The 20768-nt window shown below is 38.6% G+C and overlaps 1 protein-coding gene across 1 annotated transcript in view; it reads left to right on the forward strand.

Moving 5' to 3' along the window:
• Positions 1–18602, forward strand: part of OXCT1 (3-oxoacid CoA-transferase 1) — an 88405-nt gene extending 69803 nt beyond the window's left edge. The window contains exons 14-17 of the mRNA XM_061469484.1: positions 3959–4048; positions 9763–9843; positions 11312–11413; positions 18475–18602. Of these exons, the coding sequence (XP_061325468.1) occupies positions 3959–4048; positions 9763–9843; positions 11312–11413; positions 18475–18510 (309 nt within the window). The 3' untranslated portion in view covers positions 18511–18602. The remainder of the gene's footprint in view (positions 1–3958; positions 4049–9762; positions 9844–11311; positions 11414–18474) is intronic.
• The last annotated feature ends 2166 nt before the right edge of the window (positions 18603–20768 follow it).

Below are 20768 nucleotides of genomic sequence, written 5' to 3' on the forward strand. Positions count from 1 at the left end.
CTCCTTTGTACAAAGCTAAGCTCTGTGTTAATATGCAGCCACCATACAAAAAAACCCCACCCAAACTAGCAACATCTAACTGCACAACAATTAACGAGATTTTTTTAAATAACTATTTATGCTCTGGTGAGCTCCTAACTTGTGCTATGCATGTCATTTGAAGTTGGCACATCTGTGAAGACAGACAGACCTATATGGATAGGGAAACCTATGTGACTAATGTATGTTAGTGCATACACAGCACTGGAGGGAGGGGCAGAGCAAACTATTTTGAAGCTCATCCTCTCGACTGCAGCGTTAGCACCATTGACAGTGGTCATGGAAGTGTCTTGTATCTAGTGCATTACGTTAATTTCTGTGTCCCTGCCCGTGGCAAAGGGGTTGGAACTAAGTGATCTGTAAAGTCCCTTCCAACCCAAACCATGGTCTCATTCCATGGAGTTTGTGCAATTCCAGTTCCTGCGAATTTTAGTAGCCATCACTGGCGCTATGTAATTAATTCCTTTTGTAAGGAACTTGAGACTGGTGATGGATTCCATACCTGCTACTTAGTCTGTGTTTGTAGCTGTCAGAGACCACACTGACATTTTTAAAATCTTCACTTTCTCATCCTAAGTAGCTTGTTCAACTGCTTCCAGGGAGATGACTTGGAATACAGATTGAATGGGAAGCCTCCATGACAACTGTAGTTTGAACTAGAAGCATTCATTATCTTCTGTGAGAGTTTTTGAAATAGTTTTCACGAACTTTGAGCATAGTGTGAAGCATATATATTCTTTCATTTAATGGAAGGAAAGAGAAGTTTCAGACTGGATGGTATTTATTTAATACAGTATTAGGGCAGTTGGCAACATGGGCAGGGACTCAATAAGGAAGTACCTTAGTTCCTTTTCAAACAGGTACACATTTTCATCTTGGCTGTCCTTTGATATTCAGTTTTAAATGGAATTATTCAAGCTTTTGTTTCCTTCAATCTGAGTATTAATCCTTCAAACTCCACAGTTACCACAGTTTTCACTGTTCCTCAAACATGTCATCAGCACCTGCTTTGCTGTACAGTTGATGTGATATCTGTTTGTCTCGAAAGTTTATGTTCTTTTAACACAACCAGATCAGTTTAGGTGTGTTTTATCTTACAATGTTTGGAGTAGCTATAAAATTCAGTTATGGAAGAAAAGTCCTTCCCCCCGGGAATATAAAGGAATGGTATAAGACACCAGTGTGGTTACAAGACCTTCAAAAGCTTGGAAGGCTCCTGATCTTTCCTCTTTTCTCTCAGCCACCTCTTTTTTAGCCGGTTTGGATTTTCTCATAAGTTATTTCCTGCTTGCTATCCCATTGTGAAAAAACTTCACATTCTCTTGAAAAATATCTTTACTGTCTCGCCCACCTTCAGGTACACGCAACCTTCTGCTGGGACACCACAAATTGTCTTGGATGGCAAAGGTGACCAAACCAGCAGGAAGGTTTCTGTTTAGGGATTACTATTAAGCTAAATTATTTTCTCAGGCTCTTTCATGGGATCATAGAGTGATCTGGGTTGGAAGCCACCTGAAAGACCATGTACTTTCAATGCCTCTGCCACAGGCAGGGACACCTTCTGCTAGACCAGGTTGTCCAAACCCCATCTAACCTGGCCTTGAACACTGCCAGGATGGGGCAGCCACAGTTTCTCTGGACAACCTGTGCCAGTGTCTCACATAAAGAACTTCTTCCTAATGTCTGATCTAAATCTACTTTATTCCAGTTTAAAGCCATTCCCCCTTGTCCTCTATTTACATGCCCTTGTAAAATAGCCCTCTCCTGATTTCTTGTAGCTCCTTTAGACACTGGAAGCTGGTCTAAGGTCTCCGCAGTGCCTTCTTTTTCCAGGCTGAACAGCCCCAGCTCTCTCAGCCTGTCTCTGTAGCAGAGGTGCTCCAGCTATCTGATCATCTTTGTGGCCTCCTCTGGACTTGCTTCAGCAGGACAATGTCTTTCTTATGTCAGGAGTTTCATAGCTGAATGCAATACTACAGGTGGGGTCTCACGAGAGCAGAGTACATACAAGGGAAAAATCACTTCCCTTGACCTGCTGGTCACACTCCTTTTGATGCAGTCCAAGATACGGTTGGCTTTCTGGGCTGGAAGTGCACATTGCCAGGCTTCTCATCAACCAGCACTCCCAAGTCCTTCTCCTCTGGGCTGCTCTCAATCCAATTTCCATCCAGCCTGTATTTGTGCTTAGGATTGCCCCAACCCAGGTGTAGGACCCTGGACTTGGCCATGTTGAACTTCATGAGGTTGGCATTGGACACCTTTCAAGCATGTCAAGGTCCCTCTGGATGGCATTCATTGCCTCCAGCTGATCATCTGAACCACACAGCTTGGTGTCGTTGGCAAACTTGCTGAGGGTGCATCAGTCCCACTGTCCATGTCACTGACATAGATGTTGAACAGGATTGGTCCCAACACCGCCCCCTCTGGGACACCACTTGTTACTGGTTTCCAGTTGGACAACGAGCCGTTGACCACAACTCTGTGTGTGCAGCCATCCAGCCTTTATCTGCTGGGATGAGTTACTAGGGAGATAATCCATTGTCTTCAGCTATTCTGCATTATCTCGTCAGTGAGCCTTTGCCAGACAGGTGAGAGATTATTGCAGTCTCTGTAAGAGCTCTGTATTTCCAGGTAAGATGGAGAATTATCTGAATGCTAGGAAGTTAAGGATGTAGATAAATATTTTCATTCCTTTCAGGTTTGTATTTGCCAAGAAATACTTAGTGGTAATGTTAATTAATGTGATTAACAGTAAATATTAATCTGATGTGAGAAATTCCAAAGGGGTTGTTTATAGATACAGGAAGATTTTATTTATTATTTACAGTGCAAACAGTAAGAAAATATGGTTGTTTTTCCTTGTTTGTTTGTTTGGGTTATTTTTAAGGGGAGAGCATGTGCATATTCCCTTCATGATGATCAAGAGACCAGTAAGTCCCTTCCATATGTTTTATGTATTGGATCATAGGTACTGATACTAGTAAAGTACTGAATCACCTAGCTAATAAAATGAAGAGAAAAGGCTTATACTAGCAAGTTTTCCAGTCAACTGTTTACTTTTAGGTTATGAAACGTAAAATAAATGCTATTACTGTCCATAACTTACTTTAATTACAGATAATAACCAGTCAAAAGAGAGCAAATACATAACACTTGAGACAGAAGTTAATTTATTTTAAGCTATAAAATTCCTTGCCTAGTATTTCCTACTGACCTCCAGTATCATGCAGGTACCTTGATGTTTCACTCCCCTTTTGCCCTTCTCATCAAATGGAATATGAGGTTGTTGCCTTGTTTGTAGCATTACAGAAAGTAAAAATAGAGGTCGTTGAACACCAAGCCATAATACCGCTGCTGTGATAACAGGTGAAATTCAGGCACTCTAAGAGAAGAATGAGTCAGATGCAGAAAACATTGTGTGGTTTGAGGGGCAAACAGAAGTGAGTACTGATCCACATTAATTTGTTTGGCCATGTTCTGAAATGGTATCCACATATCTGGAATAGAACAAAATGATTGGTTTGTGCTGATACAGTGATACAAGCTATGTCTTTCTAAACTGGCAGGTGGAGAGTGCTCAGATGCTCTTGTTGCTACATTTCATAAGCAAAGATTTCTTTTGAGGAAGTAATGACATTTCTATCAACAGGAGAGTGAACACTTTGCTTTTTTAATGTCAGAGCCATTGAACTGAATTCATCACTCCTGGGTGTCAGGGCTTCCATTAAGACAATGGTACTACTTAGATTTAAGTTAAAAACAGTAGGTCCTTACTCTACTCACTATTCTTCTCGTATTTGCATTGAATAGAGCCTAGAATGAGACTGCTGGTTTTGCGTTGGTGCAGCCAACATATTCTTTTTTTTTTTTTTTTGTAGTAGTCAGAATGTTACATTTCCATTAAATTTTTTTTTTTTAGGGTAAGATGGTGAAAGGAATGGGAGGTGCCATGGACCTGGTATCCAGTGCACAAACCAAAGTGGTTGTCACCATGGAGCACTCAGCCAAGGTAAGGCTCTGTCACTTCTTTCTAGGTAAGTGTTTTGTACTATACCAAAAAAAGGACAGAAAAAAAAAAAAAAAGACATCTTACATTCATTCTGCTACTTTGTAAGGATTTGACAGTTTTGCTGTTAATTATTATGGAGGTGCAACAGGGGGCTAGGTTAGTATGATTCCTTTCGTATTGTAAGAGAATCATTCACTATGGAAAAAAAAAATAGTAAGTTGATGTTCAAAAGCTGTACACATTTTTTTAGTTACTTTATAAAAGTTTAAGGAGGGTGACAATTGCCAAAGCTGCAGTAGATACTACCCCAGAGGTTTTACTCTTTGCCTCAGAATAATTTGGAAAATGAGGTTCCCCACGGTTAAAAACTTGTTACGATGGAAAGGTATTTACCTTTGAAGTTGCCAGTACTGACAGCTTAACAGCACTGATCTTTTTGGCGTGATGAAATGCTGGATGCCTTACAACATTATGTGGTTAAGAGGTTAATCTAGAGACTTCTTTGAGGGGGGGCTGGGGGGGTGTGGAGTTTTATAGGTATAAACAGTTTCCCACAGAAGGTCAAAGAAACTTGTCATTTGAAAATTCTAAAATGGCACTGTCCAAACTATGACAAAAATGTGCTGAAGGACAAATATCTTAATTTTCAGGGAAGTATACCAAATGTTAAAAAATGATTTTTTTTTCTTTTATTCCTGTGTTTTTGTAATTCCAAGTTTGTTGAACGCTTGCAATAAGAATTAGTTGTGTGTTGTGCAAGATAATATCCCTCTCAGCATGCATAAGGGCAAACATAAGGAATTTGCATGGTAAACTATAATATGTAAATATTTAAACTAAATATAGTAACAGTTGTGTGTTTTTAAATATTGTTTGAAGAATTGAATTTTCACTTGAAAAAATTGTTATAAAATATAGTAGTTTCACAGTTTATACTAAGCTGTGATCTCAAGGAGCACATTTTTAGTATCAGGGCTGAGTTTGACCTGATGGTTTCTGTGTGCATTTGTGTCAATAAGTAAATTAATGTACAAAGCAAATTCATTTATGTGATTCGCATCTGTATCACAGCCACCCCAAAACTCAATATGTAATTATCCATTTACTCAGAGATGTACTTGACGTGCAAATATGATCTGAAAAAATATTTATGTTAAATTTCTAGTTATTGTGGAATTTGGTTAAGGCCCAGAGTCCACACAGATGTAATTATTCATGCCAGTTTTTCTCTTAAAAGTAGTATTACCAGAATCTTTTTTTCACTACAGTTATTTCGAAGTGTTTGCATGCTGTTTTTTTTTTTTGTCAGCAGGAGTACAGAAACCTGCAAAAGACGGAAACATAGATATGTTCACTGTTACAAACAGTCCAGGCACTGACTTATTTTTATTGGCATATGTATACATAACTTGGCCTCTTAAGTACATGAGATGCCTGGTGAGCACCACTACGGAGCCAGTTGTAGGCTTTCATAAATTATTTCTCCTGCTTTTGTGAGACTGCACAGCAAAACTAAACTATATGCATGATTTTTAATTTTACTCTTATTTTCAAAGAGGGTATTCTTAGCGCTCTTTCCTCTTACCTTAGCTGTTTTTGGGGTCTTCATACTGCTTCTTCTTGTTTGCTCATAAGTGAAGATACAAAATATGAAAATCTTACATTTGGAAATCAAAAGCTGATCTTAAAGTTTTCAGGTGCTCCTCTATCTTTTTTCCTTTTTTTTTTTTTTTTTAATCTTTTTGAACACAAGCAAACATAGCACCTGTGAGACCAGTTCTGAAATTCAGCTTTTTCTTGGAGTGACTGTTTCTTACAAAGCTGATTTCTATTCATAGAATTATAGAATAGTTTGGATTGCAAAGGTCCAAGATCATCCAGTTTCAACTCCGCTGCCGTGGGCAGGGACACCTCACACTACAGCTGTCTAATTCTTTACACAAAATATTTTCTCACAAAGTTACTGCATCTGTATTTATGGATCAGAGGAACATTGTTCTATCCTGCTCAATGCCCAATGTGCTACTGAGTGAAAGAAATGTCTGCATGTACTGTGACAGTTTGTGGTGTCTGCTGGCTTTTTAGAATAAGGGCTTTTCTGTTACCTTACTCTCCAAATAAATAATAAGAAATCTATCATTAGACACCAAAGACTTCTGTAAATCAACAGCAGTCAAGATCTGATGGATAGAAATAAAGTGAAAGGCATGAGATATACGCAGTACCTTCAATGGACCTGTTCAAGAGTTGCTGCGATAGGTAGTTCTTGGAGTCAGCTTTGTCTGATTTGTGATCTTGTGAAGGATATTTCAATCCTTTTTTTTTTTTTTTTTGGAACAGTAATGGATTCTTAAGCAGTAAAATAAGTTTTCCAAGACTTTAAAAGTGCATTCTCCTTTTCAGTACACGTTGTAGTTTTTAAACATAGGGATAGGCTAAGTCCTTGCAGGGGAGGCAAAATACTTAGCTTAATTATGAAGGTGAAACTAGAATCTGTCTTAACACTGATAAACTCTGATATACAATATATTGCAACTAAACCTAAATACGCTCTGCCAGAAGCTATTTGCATTTTTTAATTACTAAACTTCTTACTTGTAATGAAAACCAAAACGTACAGAAGAAAGATGACAGAGCGTAAAATTAATTTTGTACAAGATAGGCTTGAGAAAGTTGAGGCTGTTCAGCCTGGAGAAGAGAAGGCTGTGTGGAGACCTCATAGCAGCCTTCCAGTATCTGAAGGGGGCCTATAAGGATGCTGGGGAGGTTCATTAGGGACTGTAGTGATAGGACAAGGGGTAGTGGGTTAAAACTTAAACAGGGGAAGTTTAGATTGGATATAAGGAGGAAGTTCTTTACTGTAAGGGTGGTGATGCACTGGAATGGGCTGCCCAGGAAAGTTGTGAATGCTCCATCCCTGGTAGTGTTCAAGGCCGGGTTGGACAGAGCTTGGGTGAGATGGTTCAGTGTGAGGTGTCCCTGCCCATGGCAATGGGGTTGGAACTAGAAGATCTTAAGGTCCTTTCCAACCCTAACTATTCTATGATTCTGTGATAAGATTTTTTAGCTTAAGAAATGCTATTGTGGACAGGTGACATAGAAATGAAAAAAATTATAATGGCATGGAGGAGATAGATGCAGAATGGCTAGTCACTGCCTTATAAAAGAAGTAGGGGTACTTGACTGAAATTGGCAACTACCGTGTTTAAAGCAACAAAAAACAGCCAGCTAATGAAGTTGTGGATGATTGGCAGGATGATGCAGAAGCTCCAAGAATTAAATTTATATGAAAGGGACTGAACTGTTTTATGATCTTAAGTTCACTAGTGACAATTAAATAGCATTGCTTTGAAGTAGTCAGTAGCTCAGAAAATCTGTACATCACCGCATGGCAGGAACCAGGAGTACGTATCTATGGAAGGGTTATCTCAGTTTTTGCTCCATATGCTTAAGCTCCATATGCTTAAGCCCCTGTGAAAGACTTTGCAAACAGACCTTAAGTTTAATTCATTACGATATTTCTTCATGTACTTTTTGCTAAATTAGGGTTTTGTTTATAACCATAAGGAAAAATAATAGGATGTAAGGTTGCTATTTAATCTTTTAAAAGTCACTGTGCAGCTGTGCCTAATGTGCTGAATACTGCCTAAGAGAAATAACAATCAAATTCTTACCCTCATAGCATCATTGACATGTTTTGCAAAACATAATAAAGTAATGGCTGGTAATTGTTCCATGTTGTGAAATGAGTTGTCTACACCATTCAGAAAAAGAGAACAGAAACTAGTTTTAAGCCCTTGATTTGGACATGACTGAAGCATGGAGCCCTGAATTGAAAACTCCTTTGTATCATTGTGAATAGTTTTGATTTTAATGTATTGTGGAAGATTAAGGACATTTTTATTCTTCAACAACAGAATTCTCTACTTAAAGTAGACTAAACACCTTAAGGCTTTACGTATTTACACAGCAGTCTTTTTCTTTGTCTGAACAAATCCTGTATGAACTCAAGATGGTAAAAATTCATGCAGTTCCATTTGGATTCCTATTCTGATAGTGCCCTGATGAATGTCTTCCAAAAGTGGCCTCCTATGCCGATTGGTAATACAATGATCTTAAGCTGAAGTGTTAGGAAGATAGAAGGTACCAGTTCTCAGGGTCATGGGAGATATTCAAGCTGTCACCTCTGCAAGTCCGTACATTTCAATCTTAGTTGAAGAGATGCTTCATTTCATATGGCTGAGAAGCATACCTGATATCTTTTTGAAGATATTACAAATAGCACAGGTTAATCTTGACTGTTAGGCAAAGCACACAGGAAGGTCCCTGAGATGGATGGGATATAAGTAGATCAATTGAAAGTAACAGTGGCAAGTCATTAGTTTCATTACGAGTAAGCAAGTTTCATCAAAGCAGTTGCCTTGGTACCTGACGTGGATCTTGCCAGTATAATTAGAATTAGAATGAAGAAATAGGTCTTCACAGAAAAAGATAAATTCAAAAGTGCATGGATTGCTCATTTTATTATCACTCAGGAGTCAAACTGGCTGAGAGATGGTTCCTGAGATTATATTAAGCCTTAAGGCAAACTGATGATTGTCAATTTAGAAAGTATTAGATTCAGATAGTTAAATAAAGACACATAATACTCTGAGAGTTTCAAAATGCATAGCTGAAAATTGATAATTAGAGACAAAATAAAAGCATATGGTAATGGGAGAAACGTGTACGTTATGCTACCTCTGTAAAATGCCTACAAATACTGACTGAAAATAAAATAATCCATCACTTTTATATTCATTCAGAGCTTTTGCAGCCTACATTCATTTAGGAGGGTGTAAAGCCATTTGTGAACTATTAAAAAAAAAAAAAAGGAAGAAAAAAAAAAAGAAAACAAAAAAAGAAGAGAAAAACCTCCCCAAATTCACCACCCAAACCTTTATGTCAAAAGTTATTCCTTCTCATTAGGTAGTATTTTTCCTACGATTTAGAGGAACAGGTATTTAATGCCCCTAAAAGGAAGTGCCTTAAAATAAATCCAATTTTATATATGTATGTATTATTTTCTTCTGTATTTGCATGCTAATTTGTTCTGTCTAAAATGGAGATGTAACTCCTGTGTAGCACTTGAAGATGAGCCTATTGTACTCATGTCGTGTGCTTTTGGGCGTTCGTGGAGAGATACAGGGAGTGTGAATGCAGTGTAGGTAAAGAAAGTGTATTTAGTAATTTCAGAGCATGACTATGCATTTGTGCCCTAGCAGGTATTTGAAATGCCTGTGTGTATGGCTGATCCTGCACATACAGTTTATGATAAAGTGTAAGACAGAAAAATGTCATGCCTATAATGTCTTTCCCTTATTTTTGTCCTTCATCATTGGGGTCTTATCATGTATCTTTTATCCTCACATTGCAGAAGGAAAGACAAATTATAAACCAGAAGAATACAGAAGTTCTAAACTCAGGAGCCCACTCAGTAGTACAGTGAGATTCTTATTACTCATCTCCCTATATGTGGGATTTAGGTAATAACTGTCCCAAATTGCCGGAGATGTAATCTGTCATATAAATTAATTCAAAGAGTGTTCTGAGTACAGTGAATGTTTCACTAATATTGAATGGCTACATCTGCAATTTTCATGTAAGCATTTGAATGCTATGTAAGTTGTGTTGGTTTTTAAAATTAACATTTGTCTTCCTATTGTTAAACACAGGGTAATGTCCATAAAATCTTGGAAAAGTGCAATTTACCACTTACTGGGAAACAATGTGTAAACCGCATCATTACAGAGAAGGTAAAATACTTTTCTGGAATACTTGTCAATATGTTCCTCTTCTCCAGTGCAAGTGTGTGTGAGCATCTGATAGTGCTGCTGCTCAAAGTACATTAGAGGATCTTTTCAGCAAAGGATAAGTGACTTAAGATTTTTTCTGCAGTCATACTCCTTTTATTATTAGTGTTTACATTTTTAAGAGCTTAGAATAGTTCCTCTATAAGCCATCTGTCATACATTCAAATAGAATTCATCAAAGGTGCTGGTGTAGAATTTGCTTTTTCCTGGTGGTATATTGCTACTGTAATTTGAAATGTGGTTTGTTCTTTTTTTTCTCCACAAAGTAAGGGAAAACAAATGAAAACTGAAGTTTTTTCAGTCTTCTACTAACTGACCTCATACAAATATAAGGTACAGAAAAAAATAGAGTGAGCGAAGACTGATAGAAAATAAACAACAGAATTTGCCCTGTGTTACCAGTTGTCATGTCTTGTTGCTTTATTAGGTGATGACACAAATGTACAACAATACTTAGGTAGTGTTACAAATTCTGTTTCCACACTAACTTCCTTATGCCCAGATTTTCTTTTAAGATTTAGAGGAGCTATTGTTTTTCCATCCTATAAATAAGTCTTATGCTCAAAGGACAGCTGAACCTAAGTACACTTCTGTGATAAGTTTAAGACTTTGCTTTAATTTCAAGTTCAGTCTTCATTGTTCTTTTGCTACTAACTTCTTTATTTTTTTTTTAAGAAAAATCACTATAGACCTTATGGTTTCCATGGCAACTAGCTTGCAACCTGTATATATCCCTCTGGTAGGCATCATTAAAGTGCACGTCATTTTACATGTGTTTTTATTTGATGCACTTGTGAGCCTTGCAAGGGGAAAGAACAACCTTTGCTCCTTCAGCCACTTCCTCCCAGGCTTTCTATTAAAAATACAACAAGAAATCTGTTCTTCCATTGCTATCTTATGGAAATACTAAAACTTGTACTGACTGTGCAATAGCTGTTGGAGAATCTCATAATCTGATGAAGGTGATCAACCACACTGTACCTCTCTGCTGGCCTTAAAACGAAATCAAAGAGTGAGGAAGACATTGTCTTTTCTTGATTTTCTTCATAATCTGCTCATGAGCATTGTCTTGCAGCAAAGAACATCTCAGCCCTTTCTTTTGGACTTGACAGTTCTCACCAGATTGTTTGGGAACGTGGTCTTCATTTTGTGCACTGAAGAGCAGTTGCACACTCTCCTCACAAAACTTAAACGTCTCAGACTCCAGATTCTTTCACGTACAGATAAAGGTAGCAGAAATCTTAATTGGTCAGTCAGAAAAGTGAAAAGTGAAACCCAGTGATAATGGCATCTTTTGTTACTGGCTGAACACTGCCTACTTTGGCACCATTTTATACAATATTACTACTTACACCCTCATTTTCTGCTTTAATAATAAAAAAATTGTTTTGTGCTATTTGAACCATGACAGGCTGTGTTTGATGTGGACAAGAAGAAGGGATTGACCCTTGTGGAAATCTGGGAAGGTCTGACAGTGGATGATATCAAGAAAAGCACTGGCTGTGACTTCACAGTAAGTAATTTTACAAGCAAATATAGTTAGTCGAGTGTCAGAACATACATTCTCCACAAATACTCATCACATGAAGTCTTGGAGACGCAGTAAGTTTCCTCCTTACTTGTAAGAGCTGGGTAGATTAGCTGTTGGATTTTCAATAAAAATAAGAAGACAATCTAGGACTAATCTCATATGATTATAATGGAAGCATTAGCAGCTGGGATGAACAGAAGAGATGGAGAAATGACAAAGAGTAAAAGGACAAAGTGTAAATGGAACTTTCATGATGCTTTGAAGAGAGGAGTTTATTAATATCTGAAAGGTGGAGGAATATTTATTTTTCCACTGTGTAAGTTAGTTTACCTAACGCTGTTACTAAGTTTTCATGCTATCTTTAGGTAGGGTTTGAGTCTTCTCAACAGGGGTGACTACACATCACTCTCTGTTACTAGTGCCAATCAGTTAAGTACTCTACTGTTGATATCTTTGCTTTTTCTCTCCCATTGCCTTCTACAAGCGAAACATATGCTCTGCATTAATCCAGAAAAGCCACTGCCTTTCGACCTTCACTTCATTCTGAAGTCTTACTCAATGCTAACATAAAACTGGTTTATCAGTGGAAAAGCCAGTGGAAAAGTTGTAGTGCACGGGACTGTAACTGATTGCATATGTGTGATTGAAAACATACAGCTTCTTCCCGGTCTTCTGCGTGCACATTGCAAAATTTTGTCTTCCATGATGTGAAGTCTTTTGGGGCAGGTCAGCCCTCCTTTGGCAAGGACAGAGAGTATGGCAGTGTACATACTGCTGTAAAAATAGTTGAGGAATATTTGGTAATGTGCAATACTCTTCCTCTTTGCAGTTACTTGGCAGGGCTAGGGCACAAAATTGAAAGATTGCAGAGCAGTTAGTATGTAAAAGAGTTTGTTATTAAGGGTTGAGCATACTACTGGTAGTAAGTAAAACTATCTGAGGAATGAGCTTGTGGAATTTCTCTACAATTCCTGTAATTTCTGATAACTAAATTTGATAGTGTATGTTTTTCTTAAATATTCTAAGTAAAGATGTCTTTACTTCTGAAAATACATTCATTTATCTGAGAACAATTGTTTGGTTAGAGACAAGTGTCCTGCAATTGCAGGGGCAGGAAACTGCTACAAATTCACTTTGCTTCTTTATTAATTTTCCATGTAACATTTTATAGAGGTCATTGTTACTTTTTAATTTATGCTAGAAGCAACTTTCCATGCTCAGCAATTCTATGTTTAAAATAAATTATTCATTCAGCATCTGGGAGAGGGTAGGGAGGAGAATGGAAAGAATGTAAACCTCATGGGTTGAGATAAGAAGAGTCCAGTAGCTAAAGTATAATATAAAACTACTACTACTAATAATAATAATGATAAGGGAAATAATAAGGGGAGATAATGTAAGACTAAAAGGGGAAAGGAAAAAAACAGTAAACACAAGTGATGCACAGTACAATTGCTCACCACCCACTTACCGATACCCAGCCCAACCTGAGCAGCGACTGGTCTCTTCTGGGTGACTCCCCCCAGTTTATATACTGGGTATGATGTGCTGTGGTATGGAATACCCCTTTGTCTAGTCTGGGTCAGGTGTCTAGTCCTTGCTTCCTTCTGGCATCTTGTACCCCTCTTCAGCAGCAGAACATGAGAGACTGAAAAGTCCTTGATCAGAGTAACTGCTACTTGGCAACAATTAAACCAATCAGTACTATTGTCGGACTGAAGCCAAAGCACAGCACTGCACCAGCTACTAGGAAGGAGGAAAAAAACCTGAAAAGCAACCTGTTGCAGCTGAAACCAGGACAACCTTCTAAGTTTTTGTCTTTTGCAGTCAGGAACTTTGTTTTGGCCTTGTACATTTAATTTGGGGATAAACTTCATGATTTAAAGGTATGATGTATAGTAAGCATTTAAATAGACTGACACTACGGTAGAGGACCTTTGTTTTCAGAAGACACCAGTCGTTACGTGTTCCAAACCTGCTTGTTTGGAAGGAGTTGTTTCTTTTTGGTTCGGGTGACGAGTATATATGTATTAATTGAGAGCGAGTTACTCAAAATCCAGCAGCCTATGCTCAAGGCAATGAAAGCAGAAGCAGCCAAAGAATTCAGATAAAGAAGTGGTAACCTTAAAATGATGGGCTATGAGATTAAGCTTTACAGCAGCATGGTGGATATGAGAGGGCAAGGCTATTAGGACCAAAGAAAAGATTAGCACCACCCACTATCCCTTCGTACTTGTCGTGGTTTAAACCCAGTCAGGTAACTCGTTCGCTCACTTCCCCCCCCCCTTTCTTGCCCTCCCCCTGCTCTCGGAGGGACGGAGAGGAGAATCGAAAAGAATGCAACTCTCACAGGTTGAGATAAGAACAGTTTAGTAACTAAGGTATAACACAGATCACTACTGCTACCACCAATAATAATAATGATAAAGGAAATAACAAGGGAAGAGAATACAACACCTCAGCACCAGCCGACCGATAACTCGCCCCCCCCCCAGCCCGACCAAGCACTGACCGATACCTCCTCCAACCCTGCAGACTCCCAGCCCTTCCGGGTAACTCCCAGTTACATCCTGGGCATGACGTGCTGTGGTATGGAATACCTCTTTGGTCAGTTTGGGTCAGGTGTCCTGTCTCTGCTTCCTCCTGGCTTCCCCTCCTCCCTGGCAGAGCATGAGGCTCACGAAGTCCTTGGCCAAACCAAAACATCACTATCAGCTCTGTTCCTGAGATGAAAGTCAAAACACTGCACTGCACCAGCTACCAAGGAGGAGAAACATGACTGCTACTGCTGAACCCAGGACAGTACTTTACTGTAAATGTTACAGAACAGTGGCATAAATCTTGAATCTTTAAGGTAACCTGAAGTTAGCAACTGATGAGAGGTATTGCAACAGTCCACCATCTAGGTCTCTGGGATCTGTCTCACTGGGACATTTCACAGGCACCATTTCCTAGCTCTCCTGGAGGCAAACTGATGCAGTGTGTTTTGTACAGCTGCCATTGTCATGCATGAAATCACGAGCCGCACTAAAGGAGCTGTGGGCATGAAAAACGTAGATACTGCTTGGTTTATGCACTATTATATACTTACCTTAACAGCATGCAGCTTGCATGAATGCTTGCAAAGCACATCTTTCGTGCAGAGCGTGTACCTCTGCCAGGGAATGTGGGGGGGGGGTCAGTGTTACCTACTGATTGCTAAATAGGAAAGTGCCTGAAATCTCTATAGCACTAAACATAGGAAGCATGAACCACAATTATTTATTTATTAAAGAAAGCAGTATCCTTGGTCCTTTTTTCCACATTTCAAGACTTTGCCTCAGGCTTCCTTGCAAGAATAACAGTTGTGCCTCTCGTTCACCGAACGAGACATCTTGTTCTTGTTTGTATCAGTGACAGGAACTTTAGTGATACTGTATTGCTACAGGTTTTTGGATCATATGTTTTGCTAGTTTGAAGCAAATAATGGGTGGAAAATGAGAAGTTGACCCTTTTCTAGCAGCTTTATTCCATGAGTGCAGTGGGTGATCTGAACTGAAACAAACATCTCTCTAGGTTCATTACAAGTGAGACTGTAAGGGATAGCTGTAACTTTATATGTAACTATCTGCCTCCTGCAGACTACTCCTTTATAGGCCTTTCTTAGAGACACATTCAGCTGTGCATTCCCATTTTATCAGCCTGCTTATTTATTTGGGAAAACATCCCCTAAAGGACATTTGCAGCAACAGAATGTCAAAGAACACGTGATTTAGAGTCAATGATCTTCATTAAAGACTGGCATTACATAAAAAATTAACAGTTCACCCTCAATTTTACTAAATTTGCTCTAAATACAAAATGTTGGCTTATCTTGTGTGCTTAAATCATATTTGCTGTAGCCTAGCATATAGATCACCTTGGCAGGTAATGTGTTTGGGCTGGTACTGGTTTATATCATTGAGGAGACCATGAGAGAACCATACTTCTGAATTTGTATTTCATTATAAAAATAATCAGGATAAGTCTCTCTCTCTCTCTTTTTTTTTTTTTTTTTGTAAAATCTCAGTTTTACAAAATGATCTTAAAAGATAACAGTTTAGAATCATAGAATCATAGAATAGAATCATAGAATAGTTAGGATTGGAAAGGACCTTAAGATCATCTAGTTCCACCCCCCCTACCATAGGCAGGGACACCTCACACTAAATCATGAAAATTGCTTAGGAAAAGCATCTGCCAGTGAGTAAAAAATAATAGAGGATAAGGTTTTATTTTCTGGAAGAACATTTCCTTTGAGGAAACAGGATGTCAAGTATTGAGTCCATTTTAAAATGGATGTTGTGTTTTCTCCTGATCAATCACCCCCATTATCAAAGTCACATTAGGAACAGAGTTTTGTACAAAAGTTGATGTTGGAAATGTAGTTTGCTTTTATCTGCTATTTCAAATAATTAGGAGTTAATAAGGGATAAGCAACTTATTTTAACAGATATGCTAAAGCTGGCCATCTTTGTGTTTTGGTTTGTGTTTCTTTTCTCTGATTCTTTACATTCCTGAACAATAACTTGCTTTTGCGCACCTGGTGAGGTCATTAGAAGTTATTAGGACTAAGCATTGTTCAGAACCAGGTCTTGAAAGAACTGCTCGCTAAAAAGAAATAGAACTAAGTAGGCATAGGGCTGTGTTGTGTAGCTGGAAGGGTAGTTTGGGTTGGAAATCAGAGCCAATGAGCTTGAATTGCAGGAAATCCTGGAGGCCCTGTGTCCTCTTTCTTACCAGTTTGTAGGCTGCTTACAGGACTGCCCTTTCAAAATCCTCCCCCAGTATACCTTCTTGTTTAATGGTAGCAAACTACTGTGAAGCTTCCAAGACAAGCTGTTCTTCCTACAAGTGAAATAATATTAAGAATGTGCTTAGGAGGTACTGTAAGAAAGTGACAACTGTGTGGATGTATACTGTAAAACAGACATCATTAAGCACATTCAGCCCTTACCAAATTGACTGACTCTTACGGGATTTAAAAGTCAGGGGCTTTCTGCATTTCAGAGCCCTTGTTTTCCAAGCACAAACCTTCTTTTTTGTTACATTAGCAGTTTTATGCTTATTTAATGCCATTTTATTTAGAATAAACAGCTGCATTTGAGTCCATTTCTGAGGGGTGCTGGGTTCTCACCACCTCTACTATCTTCATCTGGCATTGTGGCATTTCAGGAGTCAGGGGATCTGACCATGTCTGAAGCAGACAGTGGTACACACAAATGATAGCTGTTAGCATCAGATGTGCAGACATTACATTTAATGTAATCTGCTCAAATGTAAAACACTTGAGGTTTTGATGGCACCAGAATCTACGTTAGCAGGAAAGAACAATCTCCTCCAGTAACTGGCTTTTGTCGTTATTTGCAGAATACAGATTTTAATGGTGCTGTCTTCACCGTCTAGTTTTTGCCTTCAATTCAATGGAACTATCCCTGTGTAAGGCAGAAGTAGGCACAAATTAAGTGAGGCACATAAGTACTTAGAGTTAGGAGTGTTGAAACATTTCTGAAGTTAGTCCAGGAAAGCTGGTGCACTCAGGGATTTTCTCCATCTCCTCTGCACTTGTATCTCTTACATCTATTTATTATCTTAGTTCACACGCAACTTTGAAAAACCAATGAACAGTTTCCATCTCCTAAAAACATTTCATTAGCATTTGATAGAGTAAACACATTCTTCATGAACTAAGCTTTTCTTGGTTTTTCTCATAAGATTATAAGTAATGATAGATAATGGCTAGAGGAAGGAAAATGTAAAAATCTAACCGGCACAGGAAATACAGCCCTGTACTCTAACAAAAAAAAAGAAGCTTTAATGCTTGGAAAGGCCTTTATACATCACTTTTGATGAGTTAGCTTGTTCAGTACTATTAAGTGAAAAAGATGGGAGAAGGAGGCAGAAGGAATGCATTTTTCACAGGGATGAACTAGGAGCCAGATTATCTATGGAAGTGTCTTTTATCCTGAACAAGATCACGAGTTGGTTTTGGTTTTGATACTGGAGCATATATTTAAATAGGGCTGAGAACAGGAGATATTTGAAGAGGCTTGGATCTTCAGTGCAGAGCTTTTCCTCAGGATATTTGTGTAGACCTGCAGTCCAGGTTCAACCACTGCTACTCTTCAAAGTCTTGTATTGTTTCCATTTAAACCTTCTTTCCTCATCTAGTTTCCTATTTAAGCTTACTGTGTTTTATTTTTGTCCTGCTGGATGTCTTCCAATATCACTAATTTATTTTTACAAGTATGTGGAATTAATAGAATATGTGTGTTGTCACACAAAAATTAATATGAAGGGAAAAAGGCAAGTTTTTTTAAAAAAAGGTAAAATTACAAAGATTAAACTACATCATCATCAAACAAATCAAATGTGAATGAAAGAAGGCAAATATTTTTTTAAAAATAGGTAAAATTAGAAGTACTGAATTATATCATCTTCAAATTAGTATCAAATCAAAGGTTGCATATACTGTAAGTACAGTATGTATATTGTAATGTACATTTGATTGTATATCCCTTTCTAATGTGCATGCTCCAAAACTCAGTTGACTGACTACTTCTGCACCCATAACCATTTATGGGCCGGTGCATTAACTAGGTCAAGGCCTGGTTTTGAGTGATGTTCGTGTAATGTACAACTGAGGAGCTCCTTCACCTGAGTACAGCTATCTCTTCTGCTGGCATTGGAAGCTATGCAAGAAGACCATGCAGTTAGCAGGGGCGAGTACACGTTCAGCTTTCAAAGTTTCTTTAATCTTCTTGTATTCTTAAATCAATAACCCAAATCAAGATAAATGAAATTTAGAGGATGGATACTAGCACACCACACGTATCTTGCATTCTTGCATTGGAAAATATAGTGGTGGGAGTGTTTATCTCAGAAATCCTGTAAATGTATTAGTTTAAATAAATACAGTATCTCTAGTCTTCAGTGGCACAGTTGATAGAGGTGAAAGTGAATGGTGCGTTGTACTGCTATATCTGTATGCCAACTGTTGTGGTTTTTTCCCTCTTTTCTGCTAGGTTTCACCAAAACTAACACCAATGAGGCAGATTTAAACGTGAAATACGGACTGGGCTTAACTTGCCAGAAAGCTTGTTTCCAAACGGGAGCTCAGTGAAGAGAAATTGATGTCTGGTTTGCAATTTTACTTCTTATTTGTCTTCTTTTTATTTTTTTTTTTTTAATTTTTCTAAGGGCTTGTTAAGTAGTTTCCAGATAGCTAAACTCAGGCTGTGACTATCAGAATTGTATTTTACTTTCATTACATTACCAATTTTAATGGATGGGTGAATTTATTTTGAATGATGTTATGCTAATATAAACATTGTCAAAAAAAAAAAAAAAGCCTTGTAGTCTCTCTGCCAAACATTACGCTTTTTTACACAGAATCAGAAAATGTCCATGCAAACTTACAATTGCTTCTCCTTTTCCTGATGTCATTAAACTTACAAGTCACTCCATTGCTCTGGAACTACAGCACTTAGGATGTCCATTCTCCTGTGCCTGTAAAGGTGTGTTGTTTTTTCCTAGAGTGGTCTAGAGAAAATGTACACACCTGTAGAGAGATATCAGGAATATGAACTTCCCTTTTCTTGAAAATTTTCATGAGTGACAAAACTCTTTATACTGGTGGAAATAACTAGGTCCTTAGCCTTGACTGTATCTGATGTTTCACAGTGTGTGTCTGTTGACATTAAGAGTCCTACACCTCCCACAGTCCAACTCTAATCCCTTATAATTCATAGAATCGTAGAATCATAGAATAGTTGGAGTTGGAAAGGACCTTAAGATCATCCAGTTCCAGCCCTCCTGCCATGGGCAGGGACACCTCACACTAAACCACATCACCCAAGGCTCTGTCCAACCTGGCCTTGAACACCGCCAGGGATGGAGCATTCACAGCTTCCCTGGGCAACCAGTTCCAGTGCTTCACCACCCTTACAGGAAAGAGCTTCTTCCTTATATCCAAACTAAACTTCCTCTAAGTTTTTACCCGTTACCCCTTGTCCTGTCACTACAGTCCCTAATGAATAGTCCATCCCCAGCATCCCTATAGCCACCCTTCAGATACCGGAAGGCTGCTATGAGGTCTCTACATGGCCTTCTCTTCTCCAGGCTGAACAGCCCCAACTTCCTCAGCCTATCTTCATATGAGAGGTGCTTCAGTCCCCTGATCATCCTCGTGGCCCTCCTCTGGACTTGTTCCAATAGTTCCACCTCCTTTTTATGTTGAGGACACCAGAACTGCACACAATACTCCAGGTGAGGTCTCACAGGAGCAGAGTAAAGGGGCAGGATCACATCCTTTGACCTGCTGGTCACGCTCCTTTTGATGCAGCCCAGGATAGTTGTTGGCTTTCTGGGCCGTGAGCTCACACTGAAGCCTGCTCATGTTGAGTTTCTCATTGACCAACATCCCCAAGTCCTCCTCCGCAGGGCTGCTCTGAATCTCTTCTCTGCCCAACCTGTAGCTGTGCCTGGATTGCCTTGACCCAGGTGTAGGACTTTGCACTTGTCATGGTTAAACTTCATGAGGTTGGCATCAGCCCACCTCACAAGCATGTCAAGGTCCCTCTGGATGGCAAATTAAATCATGCAAACAGGAATGGGGCTAATGTGAAGGAGTATGTCCCCATGCATACAGCTGGCAGCTGCACAACTGTCCTACTTGAACTGCTCTTATTTTCCAGATATAATCCTTCTCCCTAGCCTCCATTCAAAGGCAAGTTAAGATTGTTTCTGGAGTGAGGTCTGTCCTTGCAGTGTTACATAGAGAACTGGGAAGATAATGCTGTGGGCACTTAGAAGATTCTTTCTAAAGGAATACAGTTGGTTAAGTGTAAAAAGTTTGCACCACTTGTCAGTTGAGGAATCAGCAAAAATTAAACAGTTTGGAAGCGGACTCATGATAACTAGAATGAGCACCGTGAGAGAATCAAAATCCAAAGTCATTCTCTCATACTCGTTCTGCTATTTGATAAAGATCTTCCTTTCCCTGTTATTAATTACAAAATTACTGTTATTTTTGCAAATAGGTAGTATGACAGCATTAGATATCACATCCCAGATCAGCACAATATGTCTTTATTGTACAGATCATGAATTGACTGGAGATCTGCATTTACTAAAATGCAGTGTTCCCTCCAAGTATAATGGTTTCTGTCATTCATGTAAATAAGAATGTGTTAAACACTTCAGTTACAATAGTTCCTGACATAATTCTGATATAATTTTGACATCAGGACTGGAGCAAATTAAGTGACTGAAAAAACATGTAAAATGTAGATGCACGAATAAATATGTATGTATATAT

Source organism: Pezoporus flaviventris, unplaced genomic scaffold (assembly GCF_033815535.1).
Source record: "Pezoporus flaviventris isolate CSIRO_AGI_PZ_B2104156 unplaced genomic scaffold, CSIRO_AGI_Pfla_v1 ptg000057l, whole genome shotgun sequence".
Taxonomy (NCBI): Eukaryota; Metazoa; Chordata; class Aves; order Psittaciformes; family Psittacidae; genus Pezoporus; species Pezoporus flaviventris.